Source organism: Chlamydomonas reinhardtii, chromosome 7, assembly GCF_000002595.2.
Source record: "Chlamydomonas reinhardtii strain CC-503 cw92 mt+ chromosome 7, whole genome shotgun sequence".
Taxonomy (NCBI): Eukaryota; Viridiplantae; Chlorophyta; class Chlorophyceae; order Chlamydomonadales; family Chlamydomonadaceae; genus Chlamydomonas; species Chlamydomonas reinhardtii.
The window spans coordinates 3,442,627-3,468,428 of NC_057010.1; the positions used below are offsets into that span (position 1 = coordinate 3,442,627).

Here is a 25,802-nt window from a genome sequence, read left to right on the forward strand (position 1 = left end):
ATGTGCCAACACTACTTGACCGCTGTGAATGCTTCCAATGCACTTGCAAGCCCGCTCCCCTCATGCACGCAAGGACGACACGTCAGCCTGTCCACGCGCTCCTGCAGGGTCCCCCTGGCCTGTTACCCCCTCGACATTTGCGCATAGGAATCAATGTTTCATGCTGATGTTATGTGGGCTGTGATGCGCGCGCATGGATGCGCGAACGGGGCAAAACGCCAGCTCACGCCCCTTGCGTTGCGTTGCCATGCCTACCCATGCCCGCCGCCCAGGGGAGACGACTTTCAGGCACAACACATAAACACCAGCAGGAATAGTGTGCTGGTGCAGCGCTGTGGTATGGCATCACAGGCACGGCCGGTGAGAGGAGGCGTGCGGGGGGGGGGGGGGGGAGAGCAATGGCGAACGTGCAAGCATACCGTAGACCGGCACAATTCGGTTTTCGCAAAGGTCTGGGTTTGCAGCGACTGGGGTTATCATAACATCGTAGGACGTTACGCACCAGCACTTTCAAAGTAAGCAGTCTACAACCCATCTCTAGTCGACTATTTTTTGCGTGTAGACGCGAGAAGCTCGCTATAATCCCACTGATGCAAACTTATCAAGCGTGTTGAAAATATTACTCCTCCTGGCGCCTTGCAACTCCCGCAGAAGCGAGAGCCATGCTGCTCGCGCCGTCTCCTCTTCGGAGCTCGGTGCGCCAGGGCCAGGCCTTTAAGGCCGGGCCGTGTCCGCGTCTGGTGTCGGGCCGCAGGCTGTGCGTGGACGTGCATGCGGCCAAGAAGAAGACCGGCCCCAAGACCTCGGGTGAGTACTTGAGGTGGGTTTCGCGGAGCCACGCGCAGTGCTGCAGGGCGGGGGTAGCTGACGGTCCCCCGGGGGATTCTGGCCGGCGCCATGTCGTCAAACCAGGCAGAATAATCATAGCGTGGTACATGGGTTGTTTAGCGGGACTAAATGGCTACGGTCGGGGCTTGGGAGGCGTACTGGCCTTGTGGGCTTCGCATGGAGCATGTTGGCCGGCGCTATGGCCTGATGGCACGGAAGGACGCTGTTCACCGGCCATCCTCACATCCGGTTTCGTTGCTGACACACTCGCTTGTTGTCATACCCCCTTATTGCCGCGCAGCGCCGCCTTCAACCTCGTCCGGCCCGGCGCGCGGTGGCGGTGGTGGCGGTGGCGGTGGTGGTGGCTCTGCCACTAAGTACAAGAGCCCGGGAGATGTGCGCCAGGTGAGCCTTGGAGAGCCAGTCAAGACACACATCCGAAGCTTACAGAAGATAAGAAGGAAAGCAGGTCTGTGGCGGCGGGCCTAGTTGCAGGCCATTCAGAGCATACGGTTGTGCAGCTGCAGCTCGCCTAAGAGCGGTTGCGGCTCCATTCTGGGCCTTGGCCTGACGCCTGGCCACGAGACTGCATGCTTTAAGCTGTGCTATGATGCGGAACCGCGTGTCCGCTTGTCGAACATCTGTAGGGCATGCATTCCTGATGTGGGTCGGTAATGCATGTGCTCTCAGTCCAACAATGGCTTGGCCAGCCTGCGGCACGGCGCCGCACAACAGCTCATGGGCAGTACCGCAAGTTGTATCGCGCCTCTGACCTGAGTACCACAACGAGCTCCTCCCGTACCTGCTACATGCACTGCTCTGTACCGCAGGGGGGTGCCTACAAGGAGGAGACGCGCAAGATTATTTTGTCCATGGAGAAAGTGCGCAAGGTGAGACGGCTCACGGCTGCGCTTTGCGTCTAGCTCCTCACCTTGCACGTAGTACCTAGCCCACTTACTGGAGAGTTGGGGACACCGGGGCGTGGGTTGAAGCAGTCGGGTGCCGCCTGCACACCACGTGCGCCCCCAGGGCTCCTCTGAGCACCCGGATCCACGCTGCGGTGCGCCGCCGGCGACCACCCCTTTACAACCCCACATGCACTCTGCCTGCCTGCCTGCCTGCCTGCCTGCCTGCCTGCCTGCCTGCCTGCCTGCCTGCCTGCCTGCCTGCCTGCCTGCCTGCCTGCCTGCCTGCCTGCCCTCCCTCCAGCTGGCCCCCAACGGCAAGGAGCTGCTCAAGGGCGTGTCTCTGGGCATGTACCTGGGGGCCAAGATCGGAGTGCTGGGAGCCAACGGCGCGGGTGAGGCAGCGGGAGCTGGGGTAGGGAAGAGGATGGAGGTGGGTACGGATGAGGCCAGCGAGGGGGGCGGTTTGCGAGAACCCAGGAGGGGGCCGTCACAGGTGCGGTGGGAGGTTGGGTGGCGAGTGGGGCGGTTGCATGGAGCGCAGTATTTCGCTGTGACTTCTGGAGGGGACTCGGTGCTGTGGCGCCCAGGCTGGCTGGCATGGTGGACAGGCGCTCCCGACCGCTGCTCCTCACCGCTGCCGCCACTTGGCCCCGGCACGTTGTGGTTTGGGGTACAACCTCGACTTGCCCCGCTGACTCCGCTCTCGTTACCCCCTGCTGCCGTCAGGCAAGTCCACGCTGATGAAGATCCTGGCGGGAGTGGACACTAGCCTGGCTGACGGCCGCGTGGTGCTGGCCCCCGGCATCCGGGTGGGCTACCTGGCGCAGGAGCCCGAGCTCAACGACGGTGAGCCAACACCGGGCGGTGGTGGAGGGGGAGGAGGGGGAGGAGGGGGAGGAGGAGGAGAAGAGGAGGAGAAGGAGGAATTGGTAGAGGTGATGGCGGGAAGCGTGAAGGGCCACTCACCAGCTTCCGCCTCACGGATGTGCTGCTTTCACGTAGCCCTACGTAATGCACTCGTGCGCTCATGCCTCACCACGCTATCCCGCCCCGCGCCGCCAGGCGAGACGGTGCTGTCCAACATTGAGCCGGCCCTGGCGGCGGTGAAGGGCAAGCTGGCAGAGTACGAGGCGCTGTCGCTCAAGGCGAGTGCGTGTGCGTGTGTACGCTGGGCTGGGTGTGTGGGCTGGGTGTGTGGGCTGGGTATGGGCTGGGTGTATGGGCTGGGCTGGGGGGTGAAAGGAAAGCGACAAGCGCGCGCACCCCGTGCGGGTGCTGAGCTGGTGAGCGGGATGAGGCACGCGCACGCGGCGAAAGGGGCTGTGAGTCACGCCGGAGAGTGTCGGGTGGAAGCGCAGTCAGGATTCCATCTGCCGGGCCCACCACCGCGGATAGGTCGCATGCGGACCGCGGGACTTGTTCATCTCATGCCACCTCGCAAGCCTTTCTTTTTCCCCACTCCCTACGCACGCCGCACTTGCAGATGGGCGAGCCGGACGCGGACCTGAACGCCTTGTCCAACAAGATGGACCGGCTACAGGTGCGGCGGCTGGAGCGGCGACAGGCGTGACCGTGCGGACATGTCCCTAGCATCTGCGTGCCGCCCATCCACCCGCCTACTGTTGCCCACACACCTCCAGACTGCCTTTCCAGTACTACAACCCGCCACCCCTGATTCATCATTTACACACGGCCACCACTATCATCCCTGCCTCCGCCTGCCGTGACCCGCACGGACAGGCTGAGCTGGACGCCATCAACGGCTGGGAGATCGACCGCGCCATGGAGCAGGCCATGGACGCACTGCGCTGCCCGCCGCCCGACGCCCTGGTCAAGAACCTGTCGGGAGGTGAGGCGGCGGGGATGTGCTGCGAGGGGCACTGACAGCTGGGAATCAATGGGTTCTCGAATTGTGGAATGCGGTTGGGCAAGTGACTGGGCAAGGGTGTGGCACTGTGTGTCTCTGCCAGGCACTGGCATCGCTGGATTTCATCCAGTCCTCGCCTGCGTCACCTGCAATCGTAATCTTGCGTTCCTCCTCCGCCGCCTCCTTCCGGCCAGGTGAGCGGCGCCGTGTGGCCCTGTGCCGGCTGCTGCTGTCCGCGCCCGACATCCTGCTCCTGGACGAGCCCACCAACCATCTGGACGCCGAGAGCGTGGCGTGGCTGGAGCGGTGAGGAACTGGGAGGGCTGTTTCTTTTCGCCATGCCCGGTAACGATACCAGGGGGGCTGTGAGCTTGGTGGACAACTCCGAAAGGAGCGCACATCCGTACGTCAGTATGAGGTGTAACCCATGTCTGTCCGGCGGCAGTGCCACACGCCCGGGCTCCACCCAAAGCAGCCCCTGCCTTACTCGCATCGCCTCTGCTCCCGCCCGGCACCGCCCCTCCCCATGTCGCCCCGCCCCGCCCCGCACGACACCACACCATCCGCCCACCCACCCACCTACCACCCATGCCCCCTTAGCTTCCTGGCCGACTTCAAGGGCACTGTGGTGGCTGTGACGCACGACCGCTACTTTCTGGATAACGTGGCGGGCTGGATCCTGGAGCTGGACCGCGGCGCCGGCATCCCCTTCGAGGGCAACTACTCGGGTGCGAGGCATGAGGGGGCCGAGCTTTTAGGGGAGGGGCAGGCAGGCAGTGAGTGCCCGCGGTCTGGCAGGGGTGTTATCGAGGGGCGACGAGCTCGGTCTGGGTGCGACGTGTTGAGCTACACGTGCTGGTAGTCTCCTGCAAAAGTCATCACCTACTACGCCTGACTGCCGGCACCGCTCTCGCGCCTTCTCTTGCGCCTGCTCCTGCACACACCATACAGAGTGGCTGGGCGCCAAGGCCAAGCGCATCACGCTGGAGGCCAAGCAACAGGCGGCTCTGGACAAGGCCATTGGCGAGGAGCTGGACTGGATCAACAAGAAGTGAGCTTCACTCTTCCGCGTCCGTTTCTCGGGCATAACATGTATCTTAAGCGGCACGGCGACATGGCGGCACAGCGGCATGCACACAAGTAGCAGTGGCAGTAGCCTACCGCCCCCGTGTGCACCGTCGCAACACCTTGCTTGCGCCTACCCGCCACACACTGTCGCGCCGCCACCCGCCTCCATCGCTTGCCCACAGGGCCAAGGGCCAGCAGAAGAAGGGCCAGGCCCGCATGCGCCGCTATGACGAGTTGGTGGCGCAGCAGGCCGCCTACGTCAAGGCGGCGCAGGTGGGGCGGGGTTGGGCGTAGTGGGCGCGGTGCGGGTGAAGAGGTGGGGTGGGCGGACAGGGGAGGCTTACGAAGCTCTGCGCGCCTGCTTTGGTTTCCACTCGTGGCACTGGCAGTGGCAGTATCTCTCGTCACAACAACTTGAAGCCCTGCCCTGCTGCGTTCTTATGACTGTGCCACGCAGCTGGATAGCATCACCATCCCCCAGGGCCCCCGCCTGGGTGACCTGGTGCTGGACGTGAGTCGGGCCGGAGCGTGAGGCGGGTGTGGCCAGGGCATTTGCGCATGATCGTGCGCCCATATGGCGTTCGCAACAGTATTAGCCTATAGTATGCCTTACACGTTTTATCTACACACTGCCAGGTTGAGAGCCTGAAGAAGTCTTTTGAGGACCGGCTGCTGATTGACGAGGCGACCTTCTCCATCCCGCCCGGTGGGTTCTGGCGCCGGAGCGTCAGCAACAGCTCCATCCCGATTGCTGGGTGACGTTTGGTATCCGCACTAGGCATCTTGCGTGCGCTAACCTGGACAGACCGCAGGAACGTTGTGTGATAGCCTGCGTTGCGTTGATCACCACGCACCTTTACCTGGCTCGTGTTACTCATGATGCGAAACGCGGCCCCAACGTCGGTTCCAGGCGCCTGTGTCGGCATCATCGGCGGCAACGGCGCCGGCAAGTCCACCCTGTTCCGCATGATCATGAAACAGCAGGTGCGGTGCGAGCGGCTGCAAGTCCAGTTGTGCTGCTTCGTATTGCCCTGCAGCTGCTTTTCGCACCAGCTCCACGCCACCCATGCCTGCACCGCATCGGACCTGCGCTGAGTTCTGCAATGTTCCCTACCCCGCTGGCACCGCCTCCCACGTCCACCCTTCCCAGAACCCTGACGGCGGCTCTCTGCGCCTGGGTGACACCGTGGTGCCCATGTACGTGGACCAGAGCCGCGACTCGCTAGCGGTGAGCGGGCGGGCGTGTGACGGACGAGATTGTGTCATGTGCGTGCGCCAATGTAGCGGCCATGCACGTGAGCAGGCTGTGCAGAGCACATGGGATGAGAATGACGAAAGCGCTGCGCGCCGAGCTACGTTCTGCTTGATCGACTGGCCTTTTTGCTGTTTCCCACCAGGGCGACAAAACCGTGTACGAGGAGATCGCGGACGGCAAGGACGAGGTGGGTGGTGTGGTGTAGGGAAACTAAACGAGAAGTTGTATGCATGTGTGCACACACGTGCACCTGCGCCTCTGCAGCTGCACTTTGCTGGGACTGGGAAGCCGACTTGCGGGCTATCCGACCTTGCCCCTGGTACAGCACACCGCCCTCGTGACAGCACCCGCTACCGCCCTTCCTCCTACATCGCTCCCCTCCGCTCCCCTTGCCGCTGCTCTTTCAGGTGGACCTGGGCGGCCGCCTCATCAACGCGCGCGCCTACTGCTCCTGGTACAACTTCAAGGGCGGCGACCAGCAGAAGAAGGTCGGCAGCCTGTCCGGTGAGTGGGCGCGGGCGAGTGGCGGCTGAGTGGGCGCGGGCTCAACGCGGGCAGCTGCTGCGCAGCTTCACTAGTGCAGGGCAGTTGGTAGCGCGGGCACATCGGAGGTGGCAAGTCAAGCATGTCGTGATGACGTGCTGCGCCTGGCCTTGTGTCTGTGTGCGTCTCGCAGGCGGCGAGCGCAACCGCCTGCACCTGGCCAAGACCCTGAAGCAGGTGCGTGCTGACATGCTGGGTGGGAGCCGGCCTGAGCCTGAACGCATCGGGTTGGCTGGGCTTGCGCTGATTGGTCCGTGTGGGCCTGTCGAGCGCCACCGCGGCGGCACACATGCGCCTAGCCAACAGCCACCAATTTGCGGCTGGTGACACCTCTTGTTCCGGCTGTCACGCCACCCTCTCGCCACCCTTAGGCCGCCCTCACGCCACTGGTACGCCTCCTTTGCGCCTTCCCCAAACCTCCTTGTTAGGCCGGCAACCTGCTGCTGCTGGACGAGCCCACCAACGACCTGGACGTTGACACGCTGCGGTGAGTCACAGCGCCGCCCCATGCAGCCCTGCATTGCCGGTATGTTCCTCACCCACAGCTTTGCTGCCACGTGCGCCGCCGCGGTGCGCCACCCCTGCCTTCGTCCCGCCCTAACGCCCTTCCTATCCTTGACTCCGCAACCCCCCTAACACCGCCACCGCCTCGCAGCTGCCTGGAGGAGGCCATCCTGAATTTCGCGGGCACCACACTGCTCATCAGCCACGACCGCTGGTTCCTGGACCGCGTGGCTACCCACATCCTGGCCTTCGAGGGAGACAGCAAGGTGCGACACACAGGGCCGTAGCGTGGTTGCGGGTGCGGGCAACCGTGCGGTATTGGCGTATTGCAGTTTTTCCTGTGCCCAGTCCTGCACATCGCGCCCCTCGTCGTGTGGGCACTGCGCGGCACGCCTTCACCAGTACCTGATACCTCCTGTGTGATCTTTCTCCTTCCTGTCCTCCTTCCTCGTCTGCCGCCTCCCTCCGCAGCTGCACTTCTTCGCAGGTGGGTACAGCGACTATGAGGAGGACCGCAAGCGCCGCACCGGCTCCACCTTTGCGCCGCAGCGCCTCAAGTTCCGCAAGCTTGCTGCGTAACGTGTCGAGTGGGGCACGTAGTCAAGACGCTAGTCCGTGCAGTTGGTAGTACTGGTATGCAAGGAGGGCGAGGTTGAATTCCTGGTACATTTGAGAAGCATAGTCCCGAGTGTGATGGCTATAATCCCGGCCCACAAATCCCACAAGGCGGGTCAGGGCAAGAGTCGTAGAGTGGGTTCGCGGCTACTTCACCGATGATCGCGCTGGATGGCTCATAGATTTTGCTGACGCGCAATCCTCACACTCCGGGTGCCCGGCCAGGCGATAGCACCGCGCAGACGTTGTGCGACGCCATACACGCGCGATGCAGAGTTGTAGCGCACCTGGCTATCAGGCAACCGACGCCCATGGATGAGTGCCGACGACGACAACCAACGTATTCGAGCAGCGTGCAGCAAAGCAATGGCCGGGCGACAGTGTGGCAAGCCGGGGCAAGAACAGGGCGCGGCAAGGCAGACGAGGGGACCCGAAGCGTACGGCAATGAAGGGCGAGTCGAATGCAGTGCAAACACGCCAACAACACAACCAGAGCTGAGGATGCGAAGCTGCCAATGGGAAGGCGTACCCCTGGGTGTAGCTGGATGCTCGGCGGGGAAGGCCTATGCGCGCGTCGTAGACGAAGTTTTGCTGAGGGTGAGCGGCTGCGGGCTGCACGGCGTACAAGTGATGTAACTTGAAGAAGAGGACGGAGGAAAGCTGGGCTGCAGTGAAATGGGCGTGGTCTCCAATTAGGAACGGCGCAGCCGTCCAACAGCGGTCAGCCCCTCAGCGGCGCACCCCTGGCCGGCACGGTGCAGTAAATCGAAGGAAACCAAAGAAAGTCCGAATGATGCAGGCAGAGGCAACGGCCTGCATGACTGCATGTGCGCATTTCATAGGTAGCTGGGGGGCAGTCGGTACGGTACGGTACGGTAGCAAGCTCCATGCGGTGCTGATTGAGGGCCGTGAGGTCTGTCAAACATCAAAGGAGCTTTTAGACAGGGATCAGGGGCTGCCAGGGAATTACCGTATCGAAGCAAAGTTTTGAGATGATTCGGAATCGAAAATAACAATCACCCACCAATTACAGCATTCCAGCCCCGCGGCCGTCTAATTTCTACGCCGCCTAATAACCAGCACGGGTCTGCCCGGCCATTCCTAGTTGCCGGGCAGAGACCAACCCCCGGGATGAACACACAAGAGTGACTCAAAACCGCCTCCATGTCACCTCAGACTTTGGTTCAGACTTGGGTTCAGACTTGGCTCCGACTTTGGTTCAGACCGACTTGTAACATGAACGTGAAACGTCGCAAAGGTCCGTTGGTTGAGGCCTTGAGAGTACCTACGCCTCGACATGTGTTACAGCACATCGAGGCGCACGCCGGTGACTGGGTCGTGACCAAATTTCGGGCAATTTACTCGGGCGACAAGCCGCTCGCCTTCTTCCTAGAGAATCGGCAGGCGGTGGTGAATGGCCTCATTAGTCTGCTGTGGGAGCCGTTGCTGCTGGCGGCGGCGGCGGCCGGCGTGGATGGGCCGGCGCAACGCCTCGGCATCCCGGTGACTAGCCGCGGTGGCGGGGGCGGTGCCGCAGCGGCGGTGGTGTGCATCCAGTTAAATGCCACCTTCCCGTGCGAGCTGGAGTCTAAGCTGTCGGAGCTGCTGGACGAGGGCGGCGGCGTGGTGGCTCCCGCCGCCGGTGATATCCCCAGCCTTCGCTGGGAGGCTGAGGCGCAGTACTCGGAGGCGGGGCCCCCCAAGGGCAAGCGGTGGCTGCGCGTGAGCGGCCTGCCCCACGGACTGCCCGAGGGGCTGCAGCGGGACCTCGTGCAGCACCTCTTGAGTACCCCAGTAGAGGAGATTACGCGGGACGTGTTCTCGTACCAGTTCTCGCAGCCCGTGCTGCAGAGTGGGCAAGTGCTGGTCAAGGTGGGCGACACCGCGCGCCTGCCATCGGCCGACGACGCTTTCGCGGTGGGACTGGGCAGGTGGGGGCGCCAGGTGATCTTCCAGCGGGAGGATATCGATCGGTACCTCGCGCAGGCGGCCCGGGGGGCCCAGGTGCGCCGGGTACGCCACCCGCCGCCTGCCCCGGCTGCCGCCCGGGCGGCGGCCGCGGCGGCTCCGGATGCGGCGGCCACGGCGGCCGCGACTGCGGCTGCGGCTGCGGCTGCGGTTGCCGCGGGCGCGGACGCCGCCGCTGTGGAGGTGCTGAAGGCGCCGGCGGCTGCTGCCGCAGAGGCTGTGGGCGTGGGCGTGGGCGACGGTTGCGGCCGTGGTGCCGCGGCGGACCCTGGGCTCGACGGCAGCGGCAAGGGCAACGGCAGCGGCCGCGGTCGCGGCACCCGCCCGTGGCAGCAGAAGGTCCACGGCCGCGTGGTGTCCGCGGCTGCAGAGGCGGACGCGGTGGTGGTCCGGTCGCTGGTGCAGGCGGTCTTCGCCGCGGTGATCGCGAACGCGGCCGTGGTGCCGGCGGTGGTGGTTGACCCAAACCCCCTCCGCATGCTGGTAGACCAGGACGCGATGGAGGACAAGCCTGAGGACGATGAGATGATGCCGGACCTGACGCCGACTGCGCTGGACGCTGCGGCAGCTGCGGCCCGGCGTGCGGCCCCCAAGCGGAGCCGGGAGCAGGCGCAGGCGGCGGCCGCGGCGGGCGAGGCGGCGCTGGCGCTGGCCATCCGGGAGAGCAAGGCGGCCAAACAGGCCCTGGCGGCGGCGGCTGCGGTGCAAGCCGCCGCAACAGCCGCGGCGGCGGCGGCAGCAGCGGCCGGGGCAACGGGCACCCCGGCGGCGGCCGAGGCCGGGGCGGCCGCGGCGGCGGCCGCGGCAGCGGGCGCGCGTGAGTGGCACGATGACCGCCGTAGAGGCCACCGCTGCGGCGGGCGTGGAGCCGGCCTCGCCGCCGGCCGCGCCGGTGTCAACGGCGGGCTTGGGTGGCATCGTGGGCCCGGCGGTCCTGCCCGCGGGGTGGAGCAGCGACGGTGGTGTGGGTGATGAGGGCCTGGCGGGCGGCGTCGGGCAGGGGCTGCTGGGGGATGCGGAGACAGCGCCGGATGTCAACGCGAAGCTGCTGTGTCAGGGCCGGCGGGGCGGTCCTGGCGACTTCATGGACGTTAGCTCGGTCGCCCCGCCCGGGGGCAGGCAGCAGTAATGCGGCGGCCGAAGCAGGCCGCTCCGGGGCCCCGGCCCTTGCGGGTGGGGTCGCATAACGTGCGGGGGCTGCGGAAGCGGGTGCCCCACCTGGGGTGCTCGCGCCTGCACGCCCTGCTGAGCTGCTGGGAACGGCAGCACCTGGATGTGATGTGTCTCCAAGAGACGCACGTTCTTGACTCGGACATTGACCTTGTCACGGCGGACCTGGCGGCAGCCGCTCAGCGGCTGCATGCACGCGAGTGGACGGCGTGGTGGGCGCCGGCCCAGAAGCCGGAGGGCCGTCGTGTTACTGGCGGCACGGCAATCCTCATTCGGTCGAGCCTTCTGCAGCAAGGCGCCATGGTGCTCACTGGCGGCGCAGCTGCCGTGTCGGTGGCGGACGGCGCGTGGGCGGGCCGCGGTGTTAGTTTGCAGTTGCAGTGGGGTGGCCACACCTTCACGCTGACGTCAGCCTACTTTCCCCTGGCATCCACAGCACAGCAGGCTTTCATTCGTGAGTGGGTGGGCCTGCGGGCGTCGGGCTCGGGCGAGCACCTCCTAGCAGCTGACTTCAACTTTGTGGCAGATGTGGCGCTAGACACAGTCACTGGCCGGGCGCGCAGCGACGGACCCGCAGCCGCCGCGCTGGCGGCGGCGTGCCCTGGCCTCATTGACGTGTTACGGCGGCGCCACCCGGCTCGCCGCGTGTGTACCTTCTTCCACCCCCACGGGGCGAGTCGGCTGGACCGCATCCTGTGCAGCGGCGGCCTCGAACCACAGGTCCTGGAGTGCGGCGTCGCCGCCGGGGTGCCCTCCGATCACATGCTTGTGACGGTTGCCCTTGCGGCGTCGCCTGAAGCCGCGCCACCCGCTCGGAGCCTGCCCAGGGCCCACCTCGGTTTCCGGGACTTCAAAGACTTGGATCGTGACTACCATGCCTGGCTGGGTACGGCCCTGGCGGCACGCCCTACTGATCCTGTTGAGCTGCTGGAGTGGTGGCCGGCCCTTAAACGGGCTGCCGCCACGTCCGCCAACCGCCTGAGCCGGGAAGCTGTTACGAGGCGTGTGGCCGCCAGCCAGCGGGAGGCGGCCGCGCTTGAGGCGGCGGCAGCAGCAGCCGCCGCGGTGGAGGCTGGCGGTGATGTGCAGGTGGCGGCGCAGGCGGCCGTGCGTGCGCGATGCACGGCGGCGGAGGCCGCCGTGGCCGCGGCCGCCGGCGCGGCGCGACGTACGCGCCACGCGTGGCTGCGTGGCGGCGAGAAGCCCTGCCCTCTCCTCACGCGCATGCTGCGGCCGGCGGGTGGGCCGCGCGTGATTGCCAAGTTGAAACAGCCCGATGGCACCACTACATCCGACCCCACGGTCATGGGGCAGATGATGGCGCGGTACTGGAGGGACGTCAGTGCCGCGCCGCCGCCCGCTCCAGACGCCCGCACGCCAGTCCTGGATGCGCTGCAACAGCACGGGCGCCGGTGTACAGCCGAAGAGGCGGATCAGCTGGGGCGGGTTGCGGTCTCGGCGGCGGAGGTGCGCGCGGCGCTAGCCGCTGCGCCGGCTGGGCGCGCGGCGGGCCCTGACGGCATACCGGTGGAGTTATACCAACACTATGACAGTGAATTTGCGCCGGTCCTAGCGGATGTGTTTACGGCGGTGGGGGAGGGGGCTGGGGTGCCTGACGGGCTTCTGGATGGCGTGTGGTCTTTCTTCTTTAAGTCGGGCGACCCTACCGAGCCCTCTAATTATCGCCCCATCACGCTGACGGATACCGATTACCGCACCCTTGCCCGGGTGTTGTGCTTGCGACTGCAACCGGTGTTTGGGCGTATCATTGACCCTGAGCAAACTGCGTTTCTGACGGACCGTCGCATTGCCGATAACGTCCTCTTGCTCCAACTTACTCCTGGCCTGTTGAAAGCCGCCAAAAAGGCACCGGCTGTGGCGGCCTTCCTCGACTTTTACAAGGCGTATGATACGGTGGACCGCTCTTTTCTGCTCGCGTGTCTGGAGCGCATGGGCGTGGGGGCGGGCTTTCTTACGTGGGTGTCCCGCCTGTTAACTGATACGCGTGGGGCGGCGTTGGTGAATGGACGTGTGTCAGGATGGGTGCCGTTGATGGCGGGCGTGCGGCAGGGCTGCCCGTTGGCTCCGTTGCTCTACCTCGCTGTGGCACAAGCCCTCCTGTCATGGCTACGCAGCCGGGGGCATGGTGTGCTCGCTAACCTTGCGTCGGTGCTGGCGTCCCAGTATGCGGATGATTGCACGCCGTTTCTAGAGGGGTTTCAGGCGGTGCCGGGGTTCCTGGCGGACATGGATGTGTTTCGGCGGGCGTCTGGACAACGCTTAAACATGACTAAAGTTGAACTGATGGTGATGGGGACGGTCGGCGGTGCTGGCGCCCTGCCGGCCGGCATGGCTGGCCCGCCCCTGCCCCCTGGCTGGCGTGTGGTGCCGGCGGCCAAGTCACTAGGGGTGCATTACGGGGATTGGGGCGCACTCTCCCCACCAGTTACGTTTGAGGCCGTGTTGGGGGTGCTGAGCAAAATCGCGCGCATGCCCGTGTCCATGTTTGGTCGGGCGGCCGCGGCGTCGGCTTATGCTTTGGGCAAGGTCCTGTATCATTTGGAATTTGCGGGTCTTCCCCAACTGTACGTTGTTGACCGGCTGCTAGCCAGGGTAGCGGCGGTGGTGGATCGGCGACTGTCGCCGGCCCAGTTTGATGCCAACCCCCAGGCACGCCCGCCTGGCCTCTCCATTGAACTTATGCAACTGCCTCCGGCGGTGGGGGGGGGGGCGGGCCTGTTACCGCTGGTGCCGCATGTGAAAGCGCGGCAAGCCGGTCTCGCGGTGCGGTGTGTGTTGGTTGTGTGTGGTCTGCTGCCGTACGTGCCCCCGTGGACTGCTCGGGTCGCGGCGGCGTGGCTGCGCCAGGTGCACCCGGCGGCAACGCCCCTGCGTTTGTTGGTGCGGGGGGCCGCGGACCGTGTGCTAAATAAGCCGCTCACCCCGGCGGGCAAGCCGTTTGCGCGCCTGCTGAAAGCCATGACTGAATTGCCCGCGGTGACTCTTGTGGCGCCGCCCGAGCCGGGCGCGTGGGTGAGTCATGTGCCGTTGTGGGCTAACCCGGCGCTGTGTGAGGACGGCCGCACGTGGGAAGTGGCGTTCGCGGATTTGTTCGCTCTGCCGGGACTGGCGTGTGTGGGCCAGCTGGTTGCAGCGCATGACGGCCTGAACGAACTGCGGCAGGCATTGACACGCCCTTGGGCGGAGGGCTCCCGGTTTGGTGAAGCGTGTGTGGAAATGTATGTGACTGCTGTGTGGCGGCGTGTGCTGCACTGGAGCACGCGGGCGCGCCTGCCGTCGCCCCTGCCGGGGCCGGCGTCGCCTCAAGAGGCGGCCGACCGGTTTGCGGCGGCGGTGGCCCTTCTCCCCGCTGGCTGGGCTGCCGCCGCGCGTGCCGCCCAGCTGGCTCGGGGGCTTGCCGCCGCGCTGCCGCTCCCGGCGGCCGACATCGTGAGTGCTACGGCGGAGTCGGTGCAACAGGTGGTGCGGGGGCTTGGCTGGTTGCAGTGCGGGGGGCCGCCCATCCTGCTCACTGCCTACACGGTGCAGGTGGGGACCGTGCTACAAATGGCTCCACAGTTAGCCGCCCTGAAGGCTAAGCATTTGCAGTATGTGTGCGATGCGGGTGTGTCGGGGGTGGGGGCTGCCCTGGCGGCGGGGGCTTTCGTGTGCACCTTGGCCCGCTTGTGGTCGCTGAAATGGGAGAATCATCATAAGGAAGCGCTGTGGCGTGTGGCCGCCAACGCTTGCTGGGCGTTCCCACGGCATGCTAGCGAGCGGGCGCGAGGCGTTGCTGTTGACCCGTGTTGGGCGTGTGGGGTTGATATGCAGGATGGGGACCGGCGTCACTGGTTTTGGGACTGCACTGTGGCGCTGTCCCTGCGGGAAAACATGGGAATGGCTATGGGTTTCGTGCCAGAGGATGCTCTAAGTGCCTTCTCTCGTGAGGAGTTGTGGTTGGTGCGCCCGCCTGCGGGGCTTGCGCCACCTGTGTGGGATGTGGTGTGCCTCGCTGCTATGTCTGCCCTGGACTTTGGTCGGCAGCGTATGGTTATGGCCGGGCTGGCGGCGCGAGCGAAGCTGCCGTCGGCCCGGGTGCTGAGCATTGGACTTGCCGTCGTAGCTGACTTCTGGGGTCGGCTCCAGACGTTTGTGACTTTGGGTATCAGGCCGAAGGGTTGGGACACTGTGCCGTCTGCGCATCCTTTCATCTCTCGGGCTGTTGGTGACGGCATGGTTTTGCGCTTGCCGTATGACGCTGATTCCCCGCCTCCCTCGCCGTGAGAGGTTGTGCGTGGTTGGTGGCTTTGTGTGTGGGCAGGTTGCACGCGTGGGCGACCGTTCTAGTACCTGGACGCTTGCGCCCTGGTTAGTGCGTGCGCTGTGCGTGTGTCCTGCGGCCTAGACGTTTCCCGGCACTTCTGTGCCTAGGCTTGTGACGTTGAGGCACAGCGGTGGGGCTCTGGCGGGTTGAGGCTTGGCTAGGACTCACTGTGCGCGGAGTCACACGGACTTTGCCCGCGGGAGGGTTTGCAGCAAAGTCGGGGTTGGTGGAGTCATGTTGGGCCCTGATAGCATGTGATGGCTCGGCGTCTTCGGGTGCTGGGACTGTCCCCTCTGTAACATCCGCATTCATGTCACACAGCAAGCGTCAAAACAAGTAGGGTGGGCGGGTGGGAAAAGACAGCTAGCCCGCTAGGGGCTAGCACGCTAGCACGCTAGCACGCTAGCACGCCAAATGCAAAGTAAAATAATAGCTCGCACGATACCGGTGCAACCAAAACAGTCCGTCTTTCGAGCCACGTTCACGCATGGGGCCCCATCTTCCGACACACGGCGGCTTCCCCCGCCCTTCTCTCCTCGGCCTTCGCCTACCCAGCATGCGCTTCCTCGCCAGCCTATTTCTCCACTTTCCTCCTTCAAAACCTGTCCTAAGTTCCATTCAAGTTGACTAGAAGCTCCACTTAAAACTGCCCGTTTGCAGGGCCGGATTGGGGGGAAGTGTGGAGCATCGTGGCACATACTCCTAAAGGCCCACCTCCATACAACCATCTTTATACTTTGCTGTCATGCCGCTCAGGTGATTGTAGCCTACTGCACAGCTGTAAGCATCTCTTCCGCAGACAATCTGTGTTGCATGTTGCCGAAATGCCACCAAGACAGAGTCGAGTCCCTGCGGCTAGGGCAGCAAATGCTAGCCAGAGCCCCTCGCTGCTGCCTTTTGCGTCGCTGCTCGCCTCTGCAGACAATGGACCGAACTTTACGAGCAGTCAGCTCGAGGACACGCTAGCCTTGCTGACGGAGCACGTGGATGCAGCAAAACTAAGTAGCATTGACCAGGAGCCGCTGGTTGTGGATCTGGTGGCACTGTTCGGTCTGGCGCTGCGGAGCTCGGTGCCGGCCCCCGCCCCCCCACCTCGAAGCGGCCCCGGCCCATCCACCTGCTCTGGGTCCTCCTCCGCGGGCGCCAGTGGCAGCAGCACCTCCATGCCTTATGTCACCGACGAGGCACGGCAGCTGTACAGGCGCATTCGCGTCAGGCTCAGCGAACTGCTTGTCCAGGACATCCTCATCATCGGCGACCGAAACAGCCGCCTCCGCACGCTACTGCTCGACCTGCTGCTGCGGACGCACATGCTGCGCTGCTACAGCTCTCTACTGAGCACATACGCGCAGCTGCTGCGCTCTCGGCCGTCGCGGCGCAACCTGGAGGGAGCGCAGGAGGTTGTGCAAGAGGTGCAACTCCTGCTGGGGGCTTTTAAGTTGATCGACTTGGGCTTATGGGAGCCGGAGGGCACGGATGCGCAGCGCAGCGTGGCCCCGACAGACAAGCCGCATCCCAACATACCGCATCAAATGAAGCACAACTTCGGCCGCCACCTCGATCAGCAGCTGGCGGAAAGCCAGCTGGCGGAGGCGTGGGCCGTGTGCTTCCTGCAGCAGGCGGCCTGCCAGAAGGTCAGCCTCGCCCATGAGCGGACCATGGAATCATTTCTTGGATCACTAGAAAAGGTTCGGTGGACAGGCGTTACCCGTGGCGTAATAGATGAGGCACCGGCGCTACAGGCGCTGTTGTCGCTTGCGACTGTACGTAACCTGGCCTCCCTCGACCGCGGCAGCAGCTACGGCCAGGCGGCGGCGGCGGCAGCAGCAGCTGGGTCGGAGGACGGCGAATGCGGGCCGCCCTGGACGCTGATTGACCCAGCTGCAAGGCAGACGGCCAATGTTTCTGCGCTGCTTGAGGGCGGCGGGGATGTCGCGCTCAAAGCCTGGCAACGCATCTTGGACCGGCGCCTAGCGGCAGATGCAGCCGCACCGGCCAGCAGCAGCGTGATAGGCCCGGCTGTCGCTGCTGACGTCGCAGAGGACTGGGCGCGTGGCGCGGGCAGCCTGCCGCGGCCGGGGCTTGAGCAGCTGCAGGCTCAGGAGGCGGAGGTGAAGCGTCTGCAGGCGGCGCGGCGGGAAGTGTACCGGTCCTTGCAGGCGGCAGATGAAGCCCAGCAGCAACAAAAGCAGCAACAAAAGCAGGTTGGAGGACTAGGAGCAGGGATGAGCGGGCAGCGACAGCAGCAGGGCGCGGGGGCGCGGCCGGCCCAAGGCCAGGCGAAGGGCCGCGGCGGCGCAGCGGGCAAGTCACGGCATGGGCAGGCTCAAGGGCAGGAGCAGGGTCAGCCTAGGGGCGGTGCAGGCGCTAGCAGCAGCAGCCAAGCCCCGGCCCTGACTCCTGAGCGCAGGGCGGAGCTGGAGGTACAAGCCGCGGCCCTGACAGCGCAGCTGCGGCAGGCCCGCCACCTGCCGGCGGTGGTGCCCTTGTCGGAACGTGACACGTTCAAGCCGATTCAGAAGGGCTACATATCTGTACAACTCGAGAGCGCGCAGCACGCGCTTCATACCGGCGACCCAGCTCTCCAGCACGGCCCGCCGGGCTATCGCATTCGGTTCACGACCAATTATATGGTGATGGAGGCTTTCGTCGAGGAGTCAGTGAGTTCGCTGCGCTCCCTCCGCCTTGCTTGCCTGTGCACTGCCAGGCGTTGCCTCTTACAACTGCAGCAAGTGTGCTCATGTGCATTCCTTGCTTATGCAGCCGGGCGTGGGCTCTTATTGCTTTATGCGCCCTTACGTGGCCGCGCGTGCTGTGGCGGCAGAGCTGCGCTCGCGCGGAGTCGTGCTGCCGGCGGGCCTGGAGGAACTGCTGGAGGAGGCGCCCGAGGCAATCAATGACGATGACGTCAGCTGGATGAACAAGATCCTGCGGCGGGCTGGCAAGGAGTCGATGCTGCCGCAGCCGCTGCCAGCTCAGCTGGCGCTGCCGCCATGGAACGACGCGGCGACGTTCGATGTCTGCATTCGCCTGGCGAACGCGGCTCGGACGGAGTGGGTGAAGTGGGCTGCTCAGCAGTCACCTTCCCTGATGACAAGGGACAAGTACCCGTATGACGCGGCCAGAAAAGCCATGGCAGCCTGCAAAGCCGTTGACTGTGCACTGACAGCAGCGCGGCTGCTGGCTCGGTCAGGGCCGCCCTCGGCACAGGCCCGCCGCGCGGTCATCCGCCGGCTGCGGCAGCTGTGGCAGTGCTACTGTGCGGCTCTGGAGGCGGCTCTGGGGCTGGTGCAGCGCGGGCGCGGTGCGGAGGGGGCGACGGCAGCGGCGCAGGGAGAGCGTCTGTTGCCCGAAGGACTCTTCGGCACTGTGTGGGGCTGGCAGCAAGCTCTTAGCCACAGCCCTGACGTCTTCAGGCTGCTACCGGAGGAGGGCAGGGGGCTGGCAGGACAAGTGGCGTCGGGAGCAGGCGGAGCTGACACCAAGAGTGGCGCAGGTATGCGGTCAGGGCCAGCGGATGCCTTCCTGCTGAACCTCTATACAAACGGGATGGTCGCACCCCCCGTCTACCACCTGTGTGTGCCTTTGTTGACTGCATAGTAACAGGGCGCAATGCTGCCGCGTAACGTATTGCCCATGGCCCACAGGCGGTGCCGTCGACAGGCCGGGTCCGGAGGCAGCAGCGCTGCTGAGTGCTGGGTACCTGCGGCTGTGGACGCTGTGCGAGTACGCATCACTTTTGACAAAGGGCAAGCCGGCGACACGATACGTGGGGCGTGTCCAGTGCTGGGCAGGTGAGAGGAAGCGACCTGCGTTATGGCGATTGGCACGTGTCTTTGGCAGCTGTCACGACGCCATACAAACAAATCTCGAAACAGCCAGTTGCGGATGCAGTTGTCGGCTGTGGCTCGCCGTGTGGCATTTCGTCCACTGCACCTGAAGTGTGCCATGCCGTGTGCGACGCATCTGCCTTCTCTACCTGGTCTTACAGAGGTGCTTGCGTTCGGCCCACCGGGAGACCTGCTAGACTTGCTGGCGGTGGCGGCGCTGCGGGCGCGGGAGGCTCCAGCGGCTGGCCGGAGGTATCTCAGCAAGCTGCGGGGAGCTGCTGCTGCTTCTGAGCTTCCAAATTACAACCAAGAAATCACGGCAGTAACGCTGCCAACAGATCACGAGCGGGCGCTGTTCTGCACACACGCGGCCGCGCGGCTGCTGTGGACGCTGCACGCCGCCGCGCCGCTCTTCGCTGCTGGCTGCAGCGCCGGCGGTGCGGGTGGCGAGGGCAGCCGTGGCCGGGACCACCAAGCAGCGCAGGCCGGTGTGGCACAGCAGCCGCTGCGGCCGCACCTGGAGCAGCTGGGGCTGATGTGGTCGGTGGTCGCGGAGCAAATGCTGCCCGGCGTGGCCGAGGGCCTCATCTGCACGTCCACGTACCATGATGGAGGTTCCTGGTGCAGGCGGCGCGGCAGAGCTCACCACACCGCTGCCACGGCGCTGCTGTGCTGCCGCCTGCTGCTGAACGCCCTGCACCTGTCGGGGAAGGCGGGCGCAGCGGCAGCGGATGCCGAGGGCGAAGGTGGCAGCAGCAAGGGCAACGGGGCCGGCGGCAGCGGCAGCGATGATGGGGCGTTGTGGCGCCGCCTGCTGCTGTGCGATGTGGACGTGTTCTCGCTGCTTGCGGCGACAGCGGCCATCATCCGGCACGACCTCCAGCCAGTCGAGGACGAGGAGGAAGAGCCAGGTCCTACATACGGCGGCGGAGGCGGGGAGGACGAGGCTGGCATAGACGTACGGTGGGCTTGCGCAGAGCTGCATTCTACTGCCGTGCTGGTGGCGGCAGTGCTGCCACAGGAGTGCGCGATGGCGGCACAGCAAGGCGCCAACGGGTCTGCGGGGCCCGACGGTGCAGAGCAGCCGGGCCGGTACCGGATGCCTTTGGCTGTGGAGAGCATTGCTGGGCTGTTTGGTCCGGACGGGCCCTGCCCCAACCCGCAGTGGCAGGCGGATGTGAGGGAGGCCTTTGCCAGCGCGGGCGCCGTAGCCGCAAACGGCCCACAGCAGGAGCTGTCGCCGGAGCAGCTGCAGGCGTGCGCGTCCAGGGCCCATGCGGCGCTACAGCAGCAGCGGGACCCCCAGCAGATGCAGGCGGCTGCGGCGCTGCTGGTGCCGCCGGGCCGCGTGCGGTCTGCACTGCGGCGGCGCTACGCCGGCCGCCGGCTGTGGCTGTGCGACAACCCGGCGTGTGTGCCTGCTGCGGAGCTGGATGCGAGTGGCTGGCCGCTACTGCCTCAGTCCTGTGCGGGCGCCGGGGCCTGGGTGTGGTGCGGCGGCTGCGAGTCGAGCTTGTACTGCAGCGATGGATGCCGGCTGGCGCACTGGCAGGCTGGGCACGGGGCTGTGTGCCGCCTCTATCGTGGGGCTGTAGGGCAGGGTACCTAGTGCTGTTGTGCAGTACGCTTGTTGCGGGAAATTGAGGTTGTACAGGATGCATGTGTGGATGTGGGTGTCGCGCGAGCATAAGGTCTCATGGACCAGCTATGCCGCGTCTAGACCAAGCATGACAAGGCAGGGCTATACTGGCCACAAGCCGACGCGGGCATACGGGCAGCGGCGTGTGTGGTTGGCGACGCGGCTGGTGACGTGAGAGAGGTGCAGTGCTTTGGTGGCGCAGTATTGGTGAGGTACGGGACCGGTGATATAGCTGCAAGGCTGCAATGTGGTGCGGTGTCAGCTGGCTGAGGCAGAACTGCTGGCTGGGGCAGGAGACTCGCGCCCTTGTGCACGGCACCAGTGTACGCATGCACTGTTAGCGGAGTGCTGTCGAAACGCGAACGCGAATGTGCGCGACACGAAGAGAAGTTGTAGTCGCTAGCACGCATAGAAGGCCGGTTAGCAGGAGGCGGTCACAGCAGACATGTTACCTCATCCAGACGGTAAACGCCACGGGCAATAGAGGAGCGCCGCCGACCCATCACTGATATAACCAGGTTGCGATGGCTAGGCTGTCGGACGGCTGGCGGGCTGGCGCGGAGCGGAGCTGCGGGGCGCGCGGCATCCGAAACCAACCTGGAAACACCAGCGCCACCGTCGTCCAGCAGCACATGTGAGGGAGGGAGCGTGAGGAATGCGCGTCAGCAAAACATCGACACAACCTGCCAGCTACCGTCGGTACAGTAACAGCGCGCGAACGACGCACCAATGCCTTGTCCCTTCTTGCTACGCATTTATGTGGGCACGGGTGGGAGCCACACACATCGGGACTACGCTTTCCTGCCCCTTGCCATGTTCCATCACATGTGAGGGACTGAGGGAGGGAGTGAGTGGAAGCGTAAGAAACCGGGAAGGAAGCAGCGGGCCAGACAGGAAGCAAAACAGCACAGCAAGTAACCGCGGGCTGGGCGGCTGGCTGCCGCTGCGGTTGGGGCTGGCGCGGGCTGGAACGGAACTATGGAGGCGGAGTGGACAGAGTGGAAAGCAAGTATGTAAATGGTGAGGAATGAATGCGTGTGGCAATGCAAGTACTGGCAACGGGGAGGCAGCGTAACAGTGATGACAGCGCGATGGCTGCACGGCTCATCCCGGCGGTACTGCACGCGGCATGGGCCCCGTGGGCATGAATGCAGTGAGCTACGTGGGCATGGCTGCAGTCTGGTACGCTGGCAACACGCAGCAAGGCACCATAATAAACCCCTTAAACAGGACAAAACAGGACAATCGACGGGGCGGACCGCAATGCGGTTCCCCACACCCGTCGAACAAAACCGGCGGCTGCACAGGGTAGCAGCGCCGGCCGGGTGGGGGATGCAATGGCAAGCATGCATGCAAAAGTGCCACATGCGTATGAACTACACCCCCGGACAAAACGTCGTCGCACTCTCCTGTGCCCGTGTGGGTAGGAATTTCAGGATGAGACACAGCTTTCAATGGACTGCGACACTGCGGCGACGGGCGACCGTGACCTTGAACTCAATTAGGCTTTTCAGCCGCTTAGAACAACGCGCTCAGATGGTTCAAGTCATGCCAACCAGGTACAGTGCGGCACACCAGGGCACACGCTCATACTGTCTAGCAGCCTTCTGCAGCTTCCAGCCCCCTTCCCCTATATCTGATACTTGCACAACGGGCAATGTATGCATCTGTGGCCGCGCTATAGCTCCCAGTCTCCCGCTTTTCACGAAAAACTGCTGCCGCTGATTCTGGCGCACATTGTCTGACGGCTAAGCTACAACTACCACCCGCAGATGGCTACCCCTACTGCGTTACTCGGCGCGGCCGGCCCCGGCCTTTGGGCCGAGCCGCCGGCGCTGCACCCTCTCCGCCCTGCTCATCCTCTACCGCCGCAGCAACCGTGGTACGGCGGCTCCGGCCACCGCCCCGGCCCTTGCCACGCCCCTCCTGTGACTCCTCCTTGCGCCCCTTCTCCTGTCCCCCTGGTGCCGCCGTATCCGCCCGCGTCTGTGCCTCCACGCCAGCCTGCATCTCGGCCGTTGTGCTATCGGCAGCTGGTGCCGCTGCGAGCTCCATCGACTGTGTGTCCGGCTCCGCCTGCCGGGCCCGCCTGGCGCGCGCCTGGCCCTCGCGGCGCCGCTGCTGGCGCTCCCACTCCCAGGGGGTGTCGAAGTCCAGCAGCGAGTGCATCGAAGCAAGCGGCGAGCTGGGGTGCGCGGCCTGCATTACACAACAATAAGACACAGGTGTATATGCTGAGTCACACACCAGACATAGCGGCTTGCGGCAGAGTGGTCACAACAGCACTACTCATCACACTGCCTTCGGCTGCTTAGATCTTTCCCGCCGCCCGAGCGCAAGTCTTACCCCGGCGACCTCCAGCCGCTGCACGAGCTCCCGCCAGCGCCGCGGCAGCTTTGTGCTGCTGCCACTGCTACTGCCGCCGGCACCAACACTGCTGCCAGTACCCGTGTTCGCACTGCCACTGGTACTGCTGCCGGCCGCACCGATGGCTACCAGCACCTTCTCATCCATCTCCGCCTGCGCGCTGCCCCTGCCCACCCGCCGGCCCAGCCCAGCCTCCGCCACCGCCTCCACCCACTCCTCCACAACCCAAGACGGCTGGAAGCGTGGCGCCAGCGGCACCAGTACGCGGCTCACCAACGGCGCCGGCAGCCGCGCCGCCAGCCCCGCCGGCAGCGTGTCGTGGTCGTCGAGGCAATCCAGCACACTCACCGCCAGGCCGCTCACCACCGCGAAGTCAGCGGAGGCGGCGCAGCGCACCGCAAAGCCGTACGCTGCATCCAGGAATGCCGCGGCGCGCTGCTGCCGCGGCTCCTTGCCGCTGCTGCCGCCACTGGCGCCGCCAAAGCTGCTGTTGCTACTGCCGCTGCCAAAGGCGGCCGGATAGCCGGGCAGCAGCGCGCGTGCGGCGGCGGCGTCCTCCTCATCCACCTCGCCCACAGCCGCCGCCGCCGCCACCGCCGCCGCCAGCTCGGCGTCAGTGGCCAGTAGCAGCCGCGGCCGGCCGCCCACCTGGCCCGCCGCAACGTGCGCCCGGCCCACCTCCGGCCACAGCTCAAACAAAAACTCATACAAGCTGCCGTGCCACTCCTCATCGTACAGGCTGGGGAACCACGCCGCCGCCAGCAGTCGCCACGTGCGCCGGTCCAGCGGCAGCGAAGCCAGCTGCGCCGGCGTTAGCCGCGCCGCTGCGGCAGCGGCGGCGCCGCGCTGCTCCGCCGCGGCAGCGGCGATGGCGCCGCGCAGCGGCGCCTCAGCCAGCACCACCGTGCCACGAGGCTCCGGCACCAGGTCCCCCCAGGACCCCGCCTGCAGCTCCCGCTGCAGCCCTAGCTCCACCGACTGCCCTGTGATACCCGGCGGCGGCGCCACCGCCACCGCCGCCGCCGCGGCGGCGCGCAGGTACTCGGGCTGGTCCTCCTCCTGCAGCAGCTCCAGCAGCAGCGCCTCCGACTGGGACACCGGCCTCCGCCGCTGCTGCGGCTGCAACTGCGGCTGCGGAGAGTAAGGGTCAAATTGCAGCTGTGGCCGCGGGCCTGGCTGTGCCTGTGGCGCTTGTCGCGCCTGCTGCGAGCCCAATGGTGCCCAGCCTTCTGGGCTGACGTAGGTGGCACTGCCAACCCAGGACTCGTAGCTGGAGTACCCCTCTGCCGCAGCCGCGGCCGCGGCCGCAGCAGCCGCAGCGGCAGCGGCAGCCTGTTCCGCCTCCGCCGCCGCCTCCATCGCCGCCACCCACTCCGTGCTGCGCACCCGCTGCGACCGTGGTGCCCGAGTGGACCGAGCGGCCAGCGAACCCGCCAGCTCCGCCGTCACCACAGCCGAGCCCGAGTTCGGTGCCGCCAACAGGGCGCCGCTGCCTGCAGGCGCTGCCGCCGCCTCAGACACTGCCGGCCCGAGTCCCGCAGCCTGCTGCGAGGGCTGCTGTGGCTGCTGCCCTTGCGCCAGCAGCCCTAGTCGCTCAGCGAGCCCGCTGCCAGGTGGCCGGGTGCGGCCCGCAAATTGAGGGAGCCCCGCCCCAAGTCCCGCGGCGGCGGAAGTAAGTACGCTTGGAGAGGCAGCCGTAGTTGGCGGTGAGGCAGGCTTTGGAGTAGTCTCGGCTGAATCAGAAACAACCAACCGCTTGCTCGACTGCCGCTGCCGCGGGCGCTGCGGGTCCTGCACAGCCGGCCTGGGCATGAGCTGCTGCTCCAAAGCCCTGCCAGTCCCAACACCGTTAGCATTGCTTCCTCGTGTGTCGCTGCTTCGGTCGGCACTTGCATGCCCGGTACTGCCGCTGTCGTTCGTGTTGCCGCTGCTGCCGCTCGTGTTGCCGGCCCTGGCGTCACCGTTGGCCGCCACACGACCGCTGCTGCCAGCCTCCTCCGCCTGCGCCAGCTGCGCTGGTGGTGATGATGTGGCGCCGTCCCACGGCCGCGCCGCCCCGCGCCTCAGCTGGATAGGCACCTTCGTCCCCGAGCCCCTTACTATTGACGGCGTCGCTGCCGCTGCCGGCCGCCTCGCCGGCTCCGCCGCTGCCGACCTGCCCGACAAGATGTCGTCCAGGCTGATGCCGGGATCCAGTCGGTCCAGCGCGCGGTCAAGCTCATCAGAATCCATTTCCAGACTGGACTTGAAAGCAGCTGCGTCGTCTCCTGTGGATGCACCGGCTCTGCTTGCGTTGTGGCGCGGCGCGGCGCGCGTCGAAGCGTCGGCGGCGCGCACCCGGCACCCCGGCGCCAGCGGCGCCGCGCTGGCGTTGCGGCGGGCCACAACTATAGGCGCTGCTGAGCAGTTACGTGGTGAGCAAGCCGAGAATTGCAGGGAAGTGCTGCATGCCGCAGCACGCGGGAGTGTGCTGGTCGCTGCAAGGCCCACAAGCGACACTGAGCCCGCACGGTGGAGGGAGCCGAGGGAGGTTGTGGTCGCCGCCGACACGGAGGCCGCCATTCGCGCACGGTGTTGTATCTGCAGCCTGCCTTGCGCCACAAGAAGTTTGAAGTAAACGCCGCCAGCCAGCCCTGCATGCGCAGCGTCCAGCCGCGGTAATCGCGCTGCTTTGCGCAGCCTCCAGCAACACCAGTGGCGGGACCAATGTCTGGAGCCGTGCAGGCTTTCAATACATGTTCAATTGTTCATTATGATAATATGAGTGATACAAAATCCATTCGCAGCAATGTGGCCTGCACACGCAACTCTCGAAAGCCCCAACCCTGTCTCTGTTTACGGATGTCAGCGTGAAAGTTTAACAGACAAATCTATAAACAGATGTGGGGCAACTCGTCTTCTTCCCACGCCCATGAC

The 25,802-nt window shown here is 65.5% G+C and overlaps 4 protein-coding genes across 4 annotated transcripts; 3 read left to right on the forward strand and 1 right to left on the reverse strand.

The window, feature by feature from the left end:
• The first annotated feature begins 455 nt into the window (after positions 1 to 455).
• Positions 456 to 8,236, forward strand: CHLRE_07g335400v5 (uncharacterized protein). The gene is made up of 23 exons (XM_001700099.2): positions 456 to 515; positions 652 to 807; positions 1,130 to 1,233; positions 1,659 to 1,718; positions 2,038 to 2,128; positions 2,463 to 2,582; positions 2,799 to 2,881; positions 3,220 to 3,276; positions 3,477 to 3,585; positions 3,798 to 3,909; positions 4,204 to 4,331; positions 4,555 to 4,654; positions 4,854 to 4,944; positions 5,129 to 5,182; positions 5,308 to 5,377; positions 5,582 to 5,655; positions 5,822 to 5,899; positions 6,069 to 6,113; positions 6,334 to 6,430; positions 6,603 to 6,646; positions 6,898 to 6,956; positions 7,125 to 7,239; positions 7,445 to 8,236. The coding sequence occupies exons 2-23, from the start codon at positions 663 to 665 to the stop codon at positions 7,550 to 7,552; spliced, it is 1,944 nt and encodes a 647-aa protein (XP_001700151.1). The 5' UTR covers positions 456 to 515; positions 652 to 662; the 3' UTR covers positions 7,553 to 8,236.
• A 364-nt stretch (positions 8,237 to 8,600) lies between these two features.
• Positions 8,601 to 15,361, forward strand: CHLRE_07g335451v5 (uncharacterized protein). Its single transcript, XM_043064258.1, has 4 exons — positions 8,601 to 10,373; positions 10,848 to 12,193; positions 13,595 to 13,751; positions 14,276 to 15,361. The coding sequence occupies exons 1-4, from the start codon at positions 8,825 to 8,827 to the stop codon at positions 14,323 to 14,325; spliced, it is 3,102 nt and encodes a 1,033-aa protein (XP_042922826.1). The 5' UTR covers positions 8,601 to 8,824; the 3' UTR covers positions 14,326 to 15,361.
• An 89-nt stretch (positions 15,362 to 15,450) lies between these two features.
• CHLRE_07g335500v5 (uncharacterized protein) lies at positions 15,451 to 21,122 on the forward strand. Its single transcript, XM_043064259.1, has 4 exons — positions 15,451 to 17,710; positions 17,814 to 18,546; positions 18,698 to 18,844; positions 19,042 to 21,122. The coding sequence occupies exons 1-4, from the start codon at positions 15,875 to 15,877 to the stop codon at positions 20,487 to 20,489; spliced, it is 4,164 nt and encodes a 1,387-aa protein (XP_042922827.1). The 5' UTR covers positions 15,451 to 15,874; the 3' UTR covers positions 20,490 to 21,122.
• Positions 21,123 to 21,944: 822 nt separating this feature from the next.
• On the reverse strand, positions 21,945 to 25,720 carry CHLRE_07g335550v5 (uncharacterized protein). The gene is made up of 2 exons (XM_043064260.1): positions 22,866 to 25,720; positions 21,945 to 22,718 (listed from the first exon to the last, which is right to left on the reverse strand). Exons 1-2 carry the CDS (start codon positions 25,446 to 25,448, stop codon positions 22,302 to 22,304), a joined length of 3,000 nt encoding a protein of 999 aa, XP_042922828.1. The 5' UTR covers positions 25,449 to 25,720; the 3' UTR covers positions 21,945 to 22,301.
• Positions 25,721 to 25,802: the final 82 nt, after the last annotated feature.